The sequence below is a fragment of the Delphinapterus leucas genome, chromosome 19, assembly GCF_059928025.1.
Source record: "Delphinapterus leucas isolate spDelLeu-1000000601 "Yukka" chromosome 19, BTC_Dleu_Yukka2, whole genome shotgun sequence".
NCBI lineage: Eukaryota > Metazoa > Chordata > Mammalia > Artiodactyla > Monodontidae > Delphinapterus > Delphinapterus leucas.
In genome coordinates this window covers 65418926-65432050 of record NC_143147.1, presented here as the reverse complement: position 1 = coordinate 65432050, position 13125 = coordinate 65418926, and the positions used below count along the sequence as shown (strand labels likewise).

The following is a 13125-nucleotide window of genomic DNA, read 5'->3' as shown; positions in this document are numbered from 1 at the left end:
GGAGGTGTGGTGGGGAGAACAGCATGGGTGTGGCTGGCTGAGTCAGAGTGTGTCCTCACGCCGGGGTTCCACGTCTCAGGCTAGAGACCACTCTCCAGGGAGCCTAGGCTGGGCTTTGGCTCCTGCCACCCCGCCGAATGGTGGGACCCAGTTCAGTGAGCAGGAGGAGGTCAAGATGGGCAGCCTTGAGGAAGAGATGGTCTCGTCTGGGAACTTGGTCCTGCCACAGGGAGGCCTGGGGACACTGGGAGAGTAGCCTGCTCCTTAAGAGACGCTTGGGCGAACTCTAATGAGAAAGCGCATCTTTTGTTTCCCTAAATCCCCTCCCTCCCCCTGCAACGTGTTTCCCTGAATAAACTTGAGCGGAAGTAGGTGGACAACTTGCACAGGTGGATGCACACATACGGGTCTACGCCCAGAGACGTGCCCATCGACTGCTTGTCCTTGTTTGGAAACAACAGGCTGCTTGGCTGCTCAGCAACTACTGTCTCAAAGGAGCGCTGCTATTTCAACAGGCAGAACTGGTTTAGAAGCCAGGCAGAAAGATACACCCGACGTTTGCTTTACTCTTTGATCCGAGAGGCAAACACACCCCTTAAAATTTATTTTGATGCCTGCATGTGTAACTCAAAGAGCTATGTTAGGTCCGAATGCAGGCTAAGCCACCAGGCATCCTTTACTAAGTGTCTGGGTGTTGATTAGCAGTGGCTGGTCGGGGCGCTCAGCCTGTGCTCTGTGGCTTCTGCGTGGTGCGCCGTGAGGTGTGCGGCCAGCGTCCTCTGCCCGAGCCTGCTCCGGGATGCCTGCGGTGCCTGTCGGTCAGGGTGTGCTCCTGAATTACAAACGCCTCTCGATTTGTGCTTAAGTCAAAGCTTAAGTAGGAAGCAACGCGTGAAGCGAAACGTTGAAGCATAAATCACCTCGCTCTCCCTGCTGGTTTGAATTATGCCTGCGACTGAGTTAAGTGAGTGCCTCTCCGGAGCACGCGTGCGCTGGATGTAATGACACTTCAGAAAGGAAAAACCGCTGAAGCAGCCAACTCCCCAAGGACAGGAGGTCTGAAGAATTTCTTTGCGGTGAAACCCAAAGAAATTGCTGTGGGACCAGATCAGAAAGAAGAAAGCCGTGTTTCCCTTGAACTACAGGCTGGCCTTTGCTGGCTGAGACTCGTCATCCCTCAGGGGACGCTGAATTCTGAAGGGTTCCCCCGACGATGTAGGCTATCTAGCGCAGGAGGAAGGTGGACCAGGTGGAAGAGGGCCGGGGGCAGGGGCACTCCATATACATGATGAAGTAACAGCATCAGAACACTAGATGGCAGCAGCCGTACGCAAATTACATGCTGGGGACCTACCTGTCCTCTTTCCCGGTGTCAGAGCCTTTGATGGGGAACTGGGGCATGTCTGTGTTCCGATAAAGTTTCATTCACAGAAGAGTGTGGGGGCCAGATTTGTCCCGCAATCTGCCGACCCCTCCACTAAATGAGCAGAGAACTCTCTCTGGCTCAGCTAGCTTGGTCCACACGCCCCAGGCATTTGCCAGCTAACTCTTTTCTTTTCCCGAATCCATGCAGGCACCCATCCCTCCTTCCCTCTAAGCCCCTTTCAGCTTCCTATGTGAATACTTATGTCTCCCGCACTTGAATTCTCCCTCCCACACGACAACGGAATCGGTTGACAAATGCTGCCTGTTCGTTCTGCGCTTCAAATGCTTTCTTCCCACCAATCTCTCTTCATTCCCGCCATCATCAACTCATCCCTCATCTTCTCCGCAGCTGCTATAACACGTAGCGGTGGGGTCAATCGCATCTGTCCAACTGCTGGGTTCTTCGCACGGATCTGTCTACCTCTTCCCCCCAGAAGTATTCCGTTGAGCCAGATTAATGTTTAAGTCTCCTCTTGGGCTTCAACATTGCTGGGCACCGGAACCCACCAAGGCTGTCAGCCTCTTGCTGAAGAACGCACTTTTCCTTTGGCCTCCAGTCTTACTTCCATAAAGCGCCGCACGAATCCCATCTCGGTGACATCACGCACCCGCCAGCTCGCAGTACTAACTGACCTCATCACCTCCGCTTCTCCAGGTGGACAGCAGCCACGCTGCTGGTCTAAGGCCACCCGTTCTATGAAGCGCCCCTGAGATGGGGGAAGACCTTGCCCTTCGTCCACTGGTTTCTCAGGTCACTTGGTTCGCATCCCTCCCTGTGCTTATCTTATGGCACCTGAGGGTTTCACCGCCCACTAACCAATGATTTTAGCTATCTCTCTTGCTACTGATTTTCAATTACGCTGCTCTGAGGTCAGGGTGTGGTCTGAACGGTACTGATCTGACTTTCTCTGTGGCACAGCACCGTAATCAGTTTGGGGAAACATACACACGTGTTCTTGGCAAGAATGTTTACGTTTTTCTAGTTGCTGGGTTGGGAGTCTACGTGTGTCCACGATGTACACTTGGTAACGCTTTATCGGTGTCAGACAGGGGCGTGGTGCTCCCCACCGTGACTGCAGTTCTGTCGGCTGTGCCCCGCGATGCTGACAATTTTTCTTGAGCATTTTGAGGCTGACGTTGTTAGAGGCGTACAGATGCGGGATCGTTCTGTCATCCCGGTACATTGTTTCTCTTTTCATTAAGTACTGACCTTTATTCTTTCTGTGGTTGTCTGCTGTAAAGTCAGCTTGGTCTGATACTGAAACTGTAATACCTGCTTTTTTTTTTTTTTTTTTTTTTTTTTGGCACTACGCAGGCCTCCCACTGCTGTGGCCTCTCCCGCCGCGGAGCACAGGCTCCGGACGCGCAGGCTCAGTGGCCATGGCTCACGGGCCCAGCCGCTCCACGGCACGTGGGATCCTCCTGGACCGGGGCACGAACCCGCGTCCCCTGCATCGGCAGGCGGACTCCCACCTGCTTTCTTTGGATCAGCGCTCACCTTGTGTCTTTTCATTCCTCTATCTGCCACCTTTGCATGTTGTGCTTTAGGTGTGTCGCTTGTGAATTACATAGAATTGGAATTCTAAAAAGCAAAACCTCGCTCCTTCAAAAAGATGTATTTAATCATCAGATGACTGTTTTTGCACCCCTCCCCTCAGTATTAGCCTGTTTTCTCCTTTTTTTTCTCGCTCCCTCCCTCCTTTCCCTCCCACGAAACCCCCGGTCTGCAGCATGAGCTAAGGGCGGAGAAGGCTTACGAGCCTTGCCTGGGGGCTGTTCTGACTTTTACCACTGAAGACTAAGATCAGAGGAATTTGAAAGGAAGCACCCAAATCACAAACTATATACGGATTTGTAAGTGGGGAAGACAGGCTGAAGGAGAGGGTCTGCATGAGGTCACCCTCTTTCCCTCTCTGTGGCCTGCATGGACATGCTCTCCCCCCACCCCTACTTCTGATACCCTGGACACAGTGGCGATGGGGGCAAAGCTCTCAGGGCTCTGCCCACCAGCTGTGACGGGGGGTGGGTGGAGTGTAGGGGCATAAAAACACCCAAGGATGCTTGTTTATCAGAGGGTTTTATAAGGCTGAAAATACCCAGTCCAGCGCCCCAGCCCGATCCCAGCTGAAGAGCCCTGTTGAGGGTTTATGTAACTCAGAGAGGATCTGTCTGGTCTAGCGAAGGGGGGGGTTGGGTTGGAAAGGCTTTCGCTCTGCTTTCTTCAGAAACATAAAGATTAGCAGAAAGTGCAGGGTGACAGGATAGAGGGACATCGGAGTTGACATTTTGAGATTGCAGGAGACATGGTGCCAACAGACAGGAAGCCTGGCCCGTGAGCGCAGTGCTGTCACTTGCCAGCACAGACATTTCTGGAGCACGTGCAGCTCCCCGAGCTCTGGGAGGACCTGGCGCTTGGATGCTTAAGGGGTCAGCCCCACGGGGCATGACGAATCACCATCAGCCCTGGATTTTGGTGACATTTCTTACATTCTAAAGGCTTCTCCCCATCCATGGCTCCTGTGATTTTCGCCATAGGCATCTTGTTACTGATGACCCTGGAGTCAGGGCGAGGAAGTGACTTGGGAGTCCGACAGGCAGGAAGAAGAATTGAGAACAGAGAAGATCTCAACCTAGAATTGCGCCAGCCCGCACGTGTATTTGGGGCTTCATGGAGCAGACACGTCCCTCAACACGAAGCATTAGAATTCAGTGACTACAGCGACACACTGGGGCCCCAGAGCAGCTGAGGGAATCGAGAAAAGGAGGTGATGGGGTGTAAAGAGGCCCCACGCAAGGCTGGGAACGAGGGAAGAGGGGAGAAAGGGATTCCGTGAGGAATTAGTTCCTGGCAACCGTGATCCATAGACACAGGGCAGATCATTAAAGGAGGTGGTGCCATTGCCTTAGGCGAGTGAAAGGTAGAGTTTGAGATTATACCAGTCAGAGGGCAGTGGAGTGAGAAATGTGTGGTTTCGTTACAGAAACCAGTGGCCCCTGGACCATCTCTTTGACCCGAGTTATGTTTTCAAAATAATTGTGACTTCCAGCACCTTTTAGACAGTGTGCGTGCTGCCTGTTCGAAGTTCACATCTGTCCTCGCCACTCCCAACTGTCTCCACCTGCCTGTCTGCACTTATTTGCTACCTCTTAGTTCTCTACAGGCATCTGAGTTTGCCGCCCTTGGACAGAAGGCTCTACCCGCCCTCCTTCAGCCTGGAGGCTGTGGTATTCGTGGTTTTGTGGGCACAGGTGGACCAGGTAGCTTATCTCTATGACGCCTCTTTATGGTCCCAAGGCTGTAGCCTTATCTAGGCCCTGTAATTCAACAGAGGGAGAGGAAAGGAAGAATCTACAAGGCCTGCTGATTGTCTAGGGAAGACGAGGGGAAATAGGAAGCCAAGGATGACAGTGAGTTTGGCTTGGTCGACCGGGTACCAGGTGATGATGGGGTTTTGCATGACAGCAGATGGGGACAATAAGTTCAACTTTGGAGATGCTGGGTGCGGGGATCCTGCGGAACACCCAAGCGGAGACATATGGATGGTGGCCGGACCCGTAAGAATAAGTTCGGGAGGAAAATCTAGGCAGAAGATCAACCTGGGCATCGCCAGCAAACGGACGGAAAATAAAGCCATGGGCATGGGGCAGAATCCCCAGAGAGAGTGTGCTAAGTGAGAAGAAAGGGTGCCCCAGAGATGGAGCGCTGGGGGACATCAATATTTCAGGACGGGCCGTAGGACACGAACCTGCAGAAGAGCCTGTGAAGAAGCAGACAGAAGGGGGAGGAAACCAGGAGAGGCCAGTGGCCAGAAAGGGAAAGCGAGGGCTTCTAAAGGAGAGAGCGGTGAGAAGCGTCAGCGGCTGCCTTCGAGGTGCAGCTGGCCCTCCGGGTCCTGCCATTCCCCCCGCGGCTGAGTTCGCGGATGCGGAACCTGCAGGATCCGTGGATACTGAGGGCCGACTGTGGTACTCGAGCATTCGAGGATTTTGGTATCCGCCGGCGGGTCCTGGAACCATTCCCCCCCGGACACTGTCTTTATCATGTACTTATACATTTAAAGCGTCTGGAGAACAGCATGGGATTATATCCATGGTTGGTTTTCAAAACGGTTACCCATCAGACAGCTCATTGGAAAAACATGGTGTAAACCTGCTTCTTGATAGACTACCTCTCTCAGGCATGAGCTGCCCTGACCTCCTCCTCGCCTCCACCAGTCAGACCTGGGGGGCTGGGGCTGCTGCACAGTTACGGGCAGACAGCTCACCCGAGAACAGGCACTTCCGGGCACCACCGGGTGCAGTGCCACGCTCTAAGGCACTAGGTGTCGGCTTACCTGGCGCTCTCAAAGGTAGCAGATGCCGTCTTTTCTACAGCCCCAAATCCAACTCCAACAGCAAGACCCTCTGAAACAGACATAAAAAAAGTGCGATGGGTTAGGAATCATTTTTCTATAATACATGCACGTAGAATCGAAGCTTGCTCAGAAGCCAAAGCCAGCAGACTCCTGTGGGCTGGATTAGCGCTGCTGTCCGTTCGGGGCTGGGTGAGGAACCAGTTACACACTTCATCATATCGGCAAATCCCCTGGTCTCCTTTGCATACTTTATAGTTACTCAACAGGCTTATACTTAATCAGCTGTTAAGAGCAAACAGTTTCTTCACGTCTTCCGTAAGAAATCCGAACAACACTATTTTGATGTGATGCAATACAGGTTAAAAGCAGATCTTGCTAAGGGTAATCTCTGAAATGGGTGCACCGCTGTATTTGCAAATGCAAGTAAAAGAACTCCATAAAAAAATGGGTCTTACATTTTTTGGGCTTCCCCGGTGGCCCGGTGGTTAAGAATCCACCTGCCAATGCAGGGGGCACAGGTTCGAGCCCTGGCCCGGGAAGATCCCACATGCTGGGGAGCAACAAAGCCCGTGCACCACAACTACTGAGGCTGCACTCTAGAACCCACGAGCCACAACTACTGAGCCCACGTGCCACAACTACTGAAGCCCGCATGCCTAGAGCCCGTGCTCCGCAACAAGAGAAGCCACCGCAATGAGAAGCCCGCGCACCGCAATGAAGAGTAGCCCCCGCGCGCCGCAATGAAGACCCAGTGGAGACAAAAATAAATAACTTTATTCTAGAAAAATGGATCTTACATTTTTAAATGTCATTGGATTTTTCCATTATGTGTTGATTTTGCAAATAGAAACTAGAAGTTTTTGAGTCCCAGAGTTCATTTGAATTTGACTGTTTTAATCCTTTTTATTAATTAAAAAATGCTTGCCATTTTTTAATTAATAAAACCAAAAAAAAGGTTCATCCCCATCACTACGTCACATAAGATTGCACGAGGCTGCCAGTAACAGAAAATCCACAGAACAGTAGCTTCAACCAAGGGTCAGCAGACTATAGCCCAGGGGCCACATCCAGCCCACTGCCTGTTTCTGTATGGCCTGCAAGCTAAAAATGATTTTTTAAAATTTATTTATTTAATTTATTTATTTTTGGCTGCACTGGGTCTTCATTGCTCTGCACGGGCTTTCTCTAGTTGCGGCGAGCGGGGGATACTCTTCGTTGCGGTGGGCGGGCTTCTCATCGCGGTGGCTTCTCTTGTTGCGGAGCACGGGCTCTAGGCGCACGGGCTCAGCAGTCGTGGCGCACAGGCTTAGCTGCTCCGCGGCATGTGGGATCTTCCCGGGCCAGGGATGGAACCCGTGTCCCCTGCATTGGCAGGCAGATTCTTAACCACTGCGCCCCCAGGGAAGTTGTAAGAATGATTTTTACATTTTTAAATAGTCAAAAAAAAGTCAAGGAAAGAATATTTCATGACACATGAAAATTATATGAATTTCAAAATTTACTGCCCATAAATAAAGTTTTCTTGGCACTCAGCCATGGTTGTTTGTTGATGAACTGTCTGTGACTATTTTGTTTGACTCTCTATGTCAGCAGAGAGTAATGAGAGACCAAATGGTCTGAAAACCTAAAATATTTACTATGTGGCCCTTTAAAGAAAGAGTTTGATGACCCCGGACCTAAACACATAGGGTTTTATTAGCTCGTGCAACGAGAAGTCCAAGGTTGATATGGTGGTCCAATGACATCATCACAGACATTGACGATCCATCCTCAAATGGCAGGGACTCTTACAGTCTGCTCTGACATGGTGTGACCACAGTGTAGCTTGAAGCTTGGGGATGGACAGATGATCTTCCAAGCCCTGTCCAGTAGGAGTGAGCTTGCCAAGTTCACCAACGCCCTGATCAAATGTGGAAGAGCCGTGCTGGTCTGCATGTATCTGATAGAGAGGTAAGAAGGGCTATGAAAAAGAAAGAAGGAAGGGAGGGAGGGAGGAAAGGAAGGAACTGCCCCAGTGGCCTGGGATCAATAGCGTAGAAGCACAACGTTAAGACCGCTTTCTGACATCTATGGGGGAGTGCAACCCCAATCCAAAGAGGAAAGAGAATAACCAATATTGGTCAGAATGAAGACCAAGGGCTTGGGGCCCAGAGGAACTTCTGTTATGAAGAGGGAAGAGGTCAAAATCTACCGAGTGAGGGCTTCCCTGGTGGTGCAGTGGTTGAGAGTCCGCCTGCCGATGCAGGGGACACGGGTTCGTGCCTTGGTCCGGGAAGATCCCACATGTCGCGGAGCGGCTGGGCCCGTGAGCCATGGCCGCTGAGCCTGTGCGTCCGGAGCCTGTGCTCCGCAGCGGGAGAGGCCACAACAATGAGAGGCCCGTGTACCACAAAAAAAAAAAAAAAAAAAAAAAAAAAAAGCTAGGCAGAGACTGACCAGGGGTTTCCTGACATCAGAGGGGCAAATCCCTCCCTTTGAAAAAACTTGCTTTTCTAAACCATAAGCAACAGCTGGTGGCTCTTTTGTTAAAGATTTTGCTCTAATTAGTCATTTTAATGTTAATGATAGTGCGGTCATGAGGACAGGACTTAACATTAATTGGCAAACTAACCCCTTCTAGTTATTTAGCACGCAGCCAGCAGCACTTGGTTTACTAATGCTCACAACGGCTCATTAGGTTACCCAACTAATGCAGGAGAGAAAGGGCTCGCCCACAGTGACACAGCATCAAGGGGCAGAACCAGGCTTGACCCTCAGTCCCCACCCCCGGCCCCCCACCACCCCAGGTGGCTGACAGAGGCTGTGGTTTTCTCCCAGGTGTGGGTGGCAAGAGCTGGCATCTGAATATCTCTATCCTAAAGAAGTTGCGCCTCTGCCCAGCCCTGTACCTTGGCCACGCCCACAGCGGGTACCACGCCCCTCCCACCCACCCCCACCCCCCCACCCCCACCCCCCGCCAAACGCACACCACATGGTGCCTTAGGAGGTGGCCAACTCCGTCTCCCCCTGGATTTAGAGTAAAGGAGAGGAAGAAGACGTAATGGAGGAAGGGAATGTAATTGCTACCGTCTCTGAAGGTGGAGGGATTACCTGAGAGCGAAACTAATGCGAAACCAAGACAAACGACCCAGGCGGCAAGAACATAATATTAAGGGAATGAAGGCAGACACTGGAGATCAACAGATGGTAGAAGGAACCCGGGGGTGAAAGAGAGCAGAGGAAAAAATGCGACCGGCGTCCACACCCCCAGGTCTTCCAGCAAAAGTGCACATTAGGGAGGTAATTAGGACAAGAATCCAAAGTGGCTGCAATACTGTTAGGAAGCCGGATCTCTTTTCACAGCTACGGCCATTAACTCAGATGCAGACCGAAGGAAAACAAACTTCCAAACCTGGGGTTATAAGCCCCCTGGATGCAGGGTGAGGCAGAGTCCTAAGGGCAAACTTGAGAATAAGCTCTAAAGCTGATTCCTCCAACCGCACACCCCTGCTCCAATCTTCTCGGGGGTTGGAAGGTGGGTGTGGCTGCCTCTCTCCATCCCCCATCCCTCCTGAATCTCCGTCTCGGGGCGCGGTGGGGATGGCGGCGCATGGGCTTTTTGTTGAGACGGGCCTGGGCTCAAATCCTGATATATTATTTAAGGTTCTTGTACAAAGGAAAGAAGGATGATAATGCTCTGCTTACAGGATGGTGTGTACGCAGCAGGGATTCTCACTACTGACATTTTGTTGTGAGAGGATGGCCTGTACAGCCCAAGATGTTGAACAGCATCCCTGGCCTCTACCCACTAGATGCCAGTAACACCTCCTCCCCCCAACCGTCGCCTCCCATCAAGGGGTACTTTTCACAAAAATTTTCAATTATTCTAGAACGCTCTTGGAGTTTGCGTAGGTGGTCGGAAAGGGAACGGTTAAAAACTAGTGTCTTAGCCCATCCAGGCTGCTATAACAAAATACTGTAAACTGGCTTCTGGGTGGCTTAGAAACAACAGAAATTTATTTCTCACGGTTCTGGAGGCTAGAAGTCCAACATCAAGATGCTGACAGACTGGGTGTCTAGTGAGAAACTGCTTCTTGGTTCTCAGATGGTGCTTTCTCTCTGTGTCCTGACATGCTGGAAGGGGCAAGGGAGCTTTCTCGGGCCTCTTTTTTAAGGACGCTAATCCCCTTCCTGAGGGCTCCACCCTCATGACCTAAACGCTTCCCAAAGGCTTGACCTCCTCATACCATCGCTTTGGGGGTTAGAATTTCAACATACGAATTTGGGGGGCCAGATGCAAAACATTCAGACTATAGCAAATAGTATTTTGTTTTTTTCAATTGAGGGCTTAGAAGCCCTTAGTTTAAAGCACATGGGGTGGAGCTCACAGGTCTTCTGTAAGAGACTCTCCAGCCTCCAAAAACAGTGGCGCCTATGTGATCGCGGCCTTGCCTGACATTCATGGGCATCGGGTTCCATGGGCAGATGGGAAAGAACACCTGTGTGGGGTAGAGAGAAAGGGGGTTATCTTGGTTCAGCTGAAATCCCTGCTGGGGTGGAGACAGGGCAATGCAAGCTGCTGTGGGGACATCCTGCTTCCTCCTGCCTGGCTATGCTCCTCTGCGTGTGGGTCCAGCTGTCAGATGATCTCAGCAAGAGTGGGGCTTCTGCAATGGAACTCAGTGGTCTGACCAGGGCTGAAGCCTGTGGTGTCTCATTTCTCTTGTTCTGGGTAACAACAGCAACACAGGAAATGAGCAGCGATGTTATGACTTTTTTCCCTATTTAACTGTTGCTTTTTATTTTTTGGAACTATAAAACAGCAATTTCCTATGATCCAACCTAATGAGTTCTGGAAATCTTTTTTTAATATTAAATTTAAGACAGCAGCTAACATCTCGTGGGGGTTTAATAAATATTCAACACAGCCACCAAAAATGACAACAACAAACCTCAGAGCTGGAGAGATGGGGAATTCTCTGACAGTCCAGTGATTAGGACTCAGAGCTTTTGCTGCCGTGGTCCGGGTTCGATCCCTAGTCGGGGAACTAAGATCCCACAGGCCGTGCGGCCAAAAAAAAAAGGTGGAGAAATGATGCGAAACAGGATGGCTTACTCGTTCCCTTCTCCACTGAGGACAGAACAAGAGAAAAACAAGTCAAATTGCAGCCAGAGGGATTTAGCCAAGGGAAAAGGGGAGGGAAGAGGGTTTTGAAACATATGATTAGCTCGTTGAAGGGAGGTTGAGAATATCCCTCCCCTGGGTGGAGAATTGGTCTCTGAAGGTGGTGGCTACTCCTCAGTCAGGGATGGCTGTGATGGGGAGAGAAGGGTGAGGTGAGAAGAATGGAGGGGGTAGCCTCATAATGTCCCTTCTAGCCCTTTAACATTACGTGTGGGCCCAGTTCTAGGAGAAAGTCTGAACATCCACTTATTCGTTCCCAGGTCACTCATTGAAAATAGAGAAAGAACCATCTTAGCGTATCTGCTGCTGGACGGGACCATGGCGGCCATGGGGGTGGCCTCAGTAGCCTCCAAGGGTGCCGGGCGAGCTCAGCTTAGATTCCTCCTCTGCTCCTGCCCATCTGGGCACTGTCACTAAGCTGGGAGATGGGTACCAGGCCAGGTGAGGGGGCAGTGTCACATCACATGACAGTAGGGGTTCCCTGGCCATCAAGGGTCAACATGTCTGGCTTACACACACCAATGGGGCAGTCCTGCTGCCTCATTCCCACTCTGATCCCATAGCTTGGCTGAGCCTTCTGGGGAGACTGGCCCCCAATATGCTCACCCCCCCGCCTGGCCTGTCTTTGGCCGCAGACTTCTAGCGGGAAGGAAACCCAGGAAGGTGGCAACTCTGATCATATTACACATTAATTAAACAAAATGTTGCTAGAGCCCAGCCAGGTATTGCCACAAAATTCCTATAGGGCCTTTCGAAAAGGCCCTCTAGAGAATGGAAGTTATCAACTTAGTGTTATTTTTTTGGAAAAAGTAGTTCGACGCACTCTTCTACCATGAATTGCGAACCCTGCTATTCATAGCGGATGAAGTTAAGTGTTGGGAAAGGTGAAAAATGGCGGTGTTCCAGAAGAGTTGAATTGAACTCCAATTCTTAGCAATATCAATAAAGTCGCATCTTGGAGTATATTAAGAGACGTCCATAGTTGAAGATACTCTAACGTGAGTCCCGCTCTAATTAAAATAACTTCCTAACTGATGTTTGCAAGTGTGTGGGTTTTGGGTGTTTTTTGGTTCTGTGCATATTCTACCGTCTGCAGTTAGGCTCCACTTAACACAACGATGGACCCAGAAAACCACGCTCCTCCAGTCACTCCAGCCAAAAGCTACTCCCATGGCTTCATTCCCACTTCAGAGTGTCACTGGAAGGAAGCTGTAGTGGGAATTAAGCCAGATACCCCTCCTTGCTGAAATGTCTGGAGCTGACAGCGAGCACGTGCACAAGCACAGCAGATAGCCCATCCTGCCACCCGCTTCGTGCAAAGGATGCTCCACCCCACAAAGGACCGGGATGCCTGGGCAGGGCAAAGGCAGGTGAACTGGGGAGTCAGCTGTCCCCCAGCAGCATCCTGGTATCATCCACTCTGCGCCCCTCGAAAACCAACAGAATCAAACCGCGAATGATCCTACCCAGACGATTTATCAGCCCTCAGGAAGTGGATGGCCACTGACCCCTGCTTCTTGTCCCCCGAAGAGGCGCTGCAGCCTGGGTCCGTCCCAGGTCAGGGGGAGCGGCCTTGCTGCAGGGAAGGGCAGCCCAGGGCCAGCTGCCTTGCAGTCACACCTACACTGCTGTCAGTGCACCTGGCTGCACTCTGCCCTGCAAGTGGCGTCTGGGGTGTAACTAACTCCTGGACACGCCTGGATGGGGGACACGTTTGGAGGCGCAGAGGGGTACTTAGCCATGGTTTTGTAATTCCTCTGGACTAGAGAGCCTCAAGAAATTGGGAGGAAAGGATCTGTGAAATCCCTTTGGAGGACTTTTCAACAAAATGAGACTTTGGTAGTTCCTTTAGGATGATAAGTAATCCCCATTATCATGCCCCATAGTTGACTCCCACCAAAGTATCTCCAGAAACCAGGCAAGGGAAAGATTTTGACGTCTCAGATCACTGCTATGTTTCTGTACATCGAAGGCAGATGGTGTAGCACAATGATGTAGCTAATGGGGGCAGTGGGGGGATGGGAGGGGTACTTGTTTTCTTACAGGGAAGTTAACTCAGGAGGAAATTAATGCTCAGCCCTGCACACCCCAGTTCTGGGACTGCCAGGTGCCAGGTGGGGGCCCCGTGGGCTCCTCAGGGTGGGCCCCACGTGGTCCGGATCAGGACGTGTGGACCTGTCC

At 51.3% G+C, this 13125-nt stretch overlaps 1 protein-coding gene across 6 annotated transcripts in view; it reads right to left on the bottom strand.

Annotated features, from left to right (window-relative positions):
- SLC39A11 (solute carrier family 39 member 11) overlaps window positions 1-13125 on the bottom strand; it is a 447715-nt gene that overhangs the window by 84278 nt on the left and 350312 nt on the right. For all 6 annotated transcript variants that reach the window (XM_089901696.1, XM_089901693.1, XM_089901697.1 and 3 more), the window contains one exon: window positions 5760-5829. In XM_089901696.1, the coding sequence (XP_089757822.1) occupies window positions 5760-5829 (70 nt within the window). The remainder of the gene's footprint in view (window positions 1-5759; window positions 5830-13125) is intronic.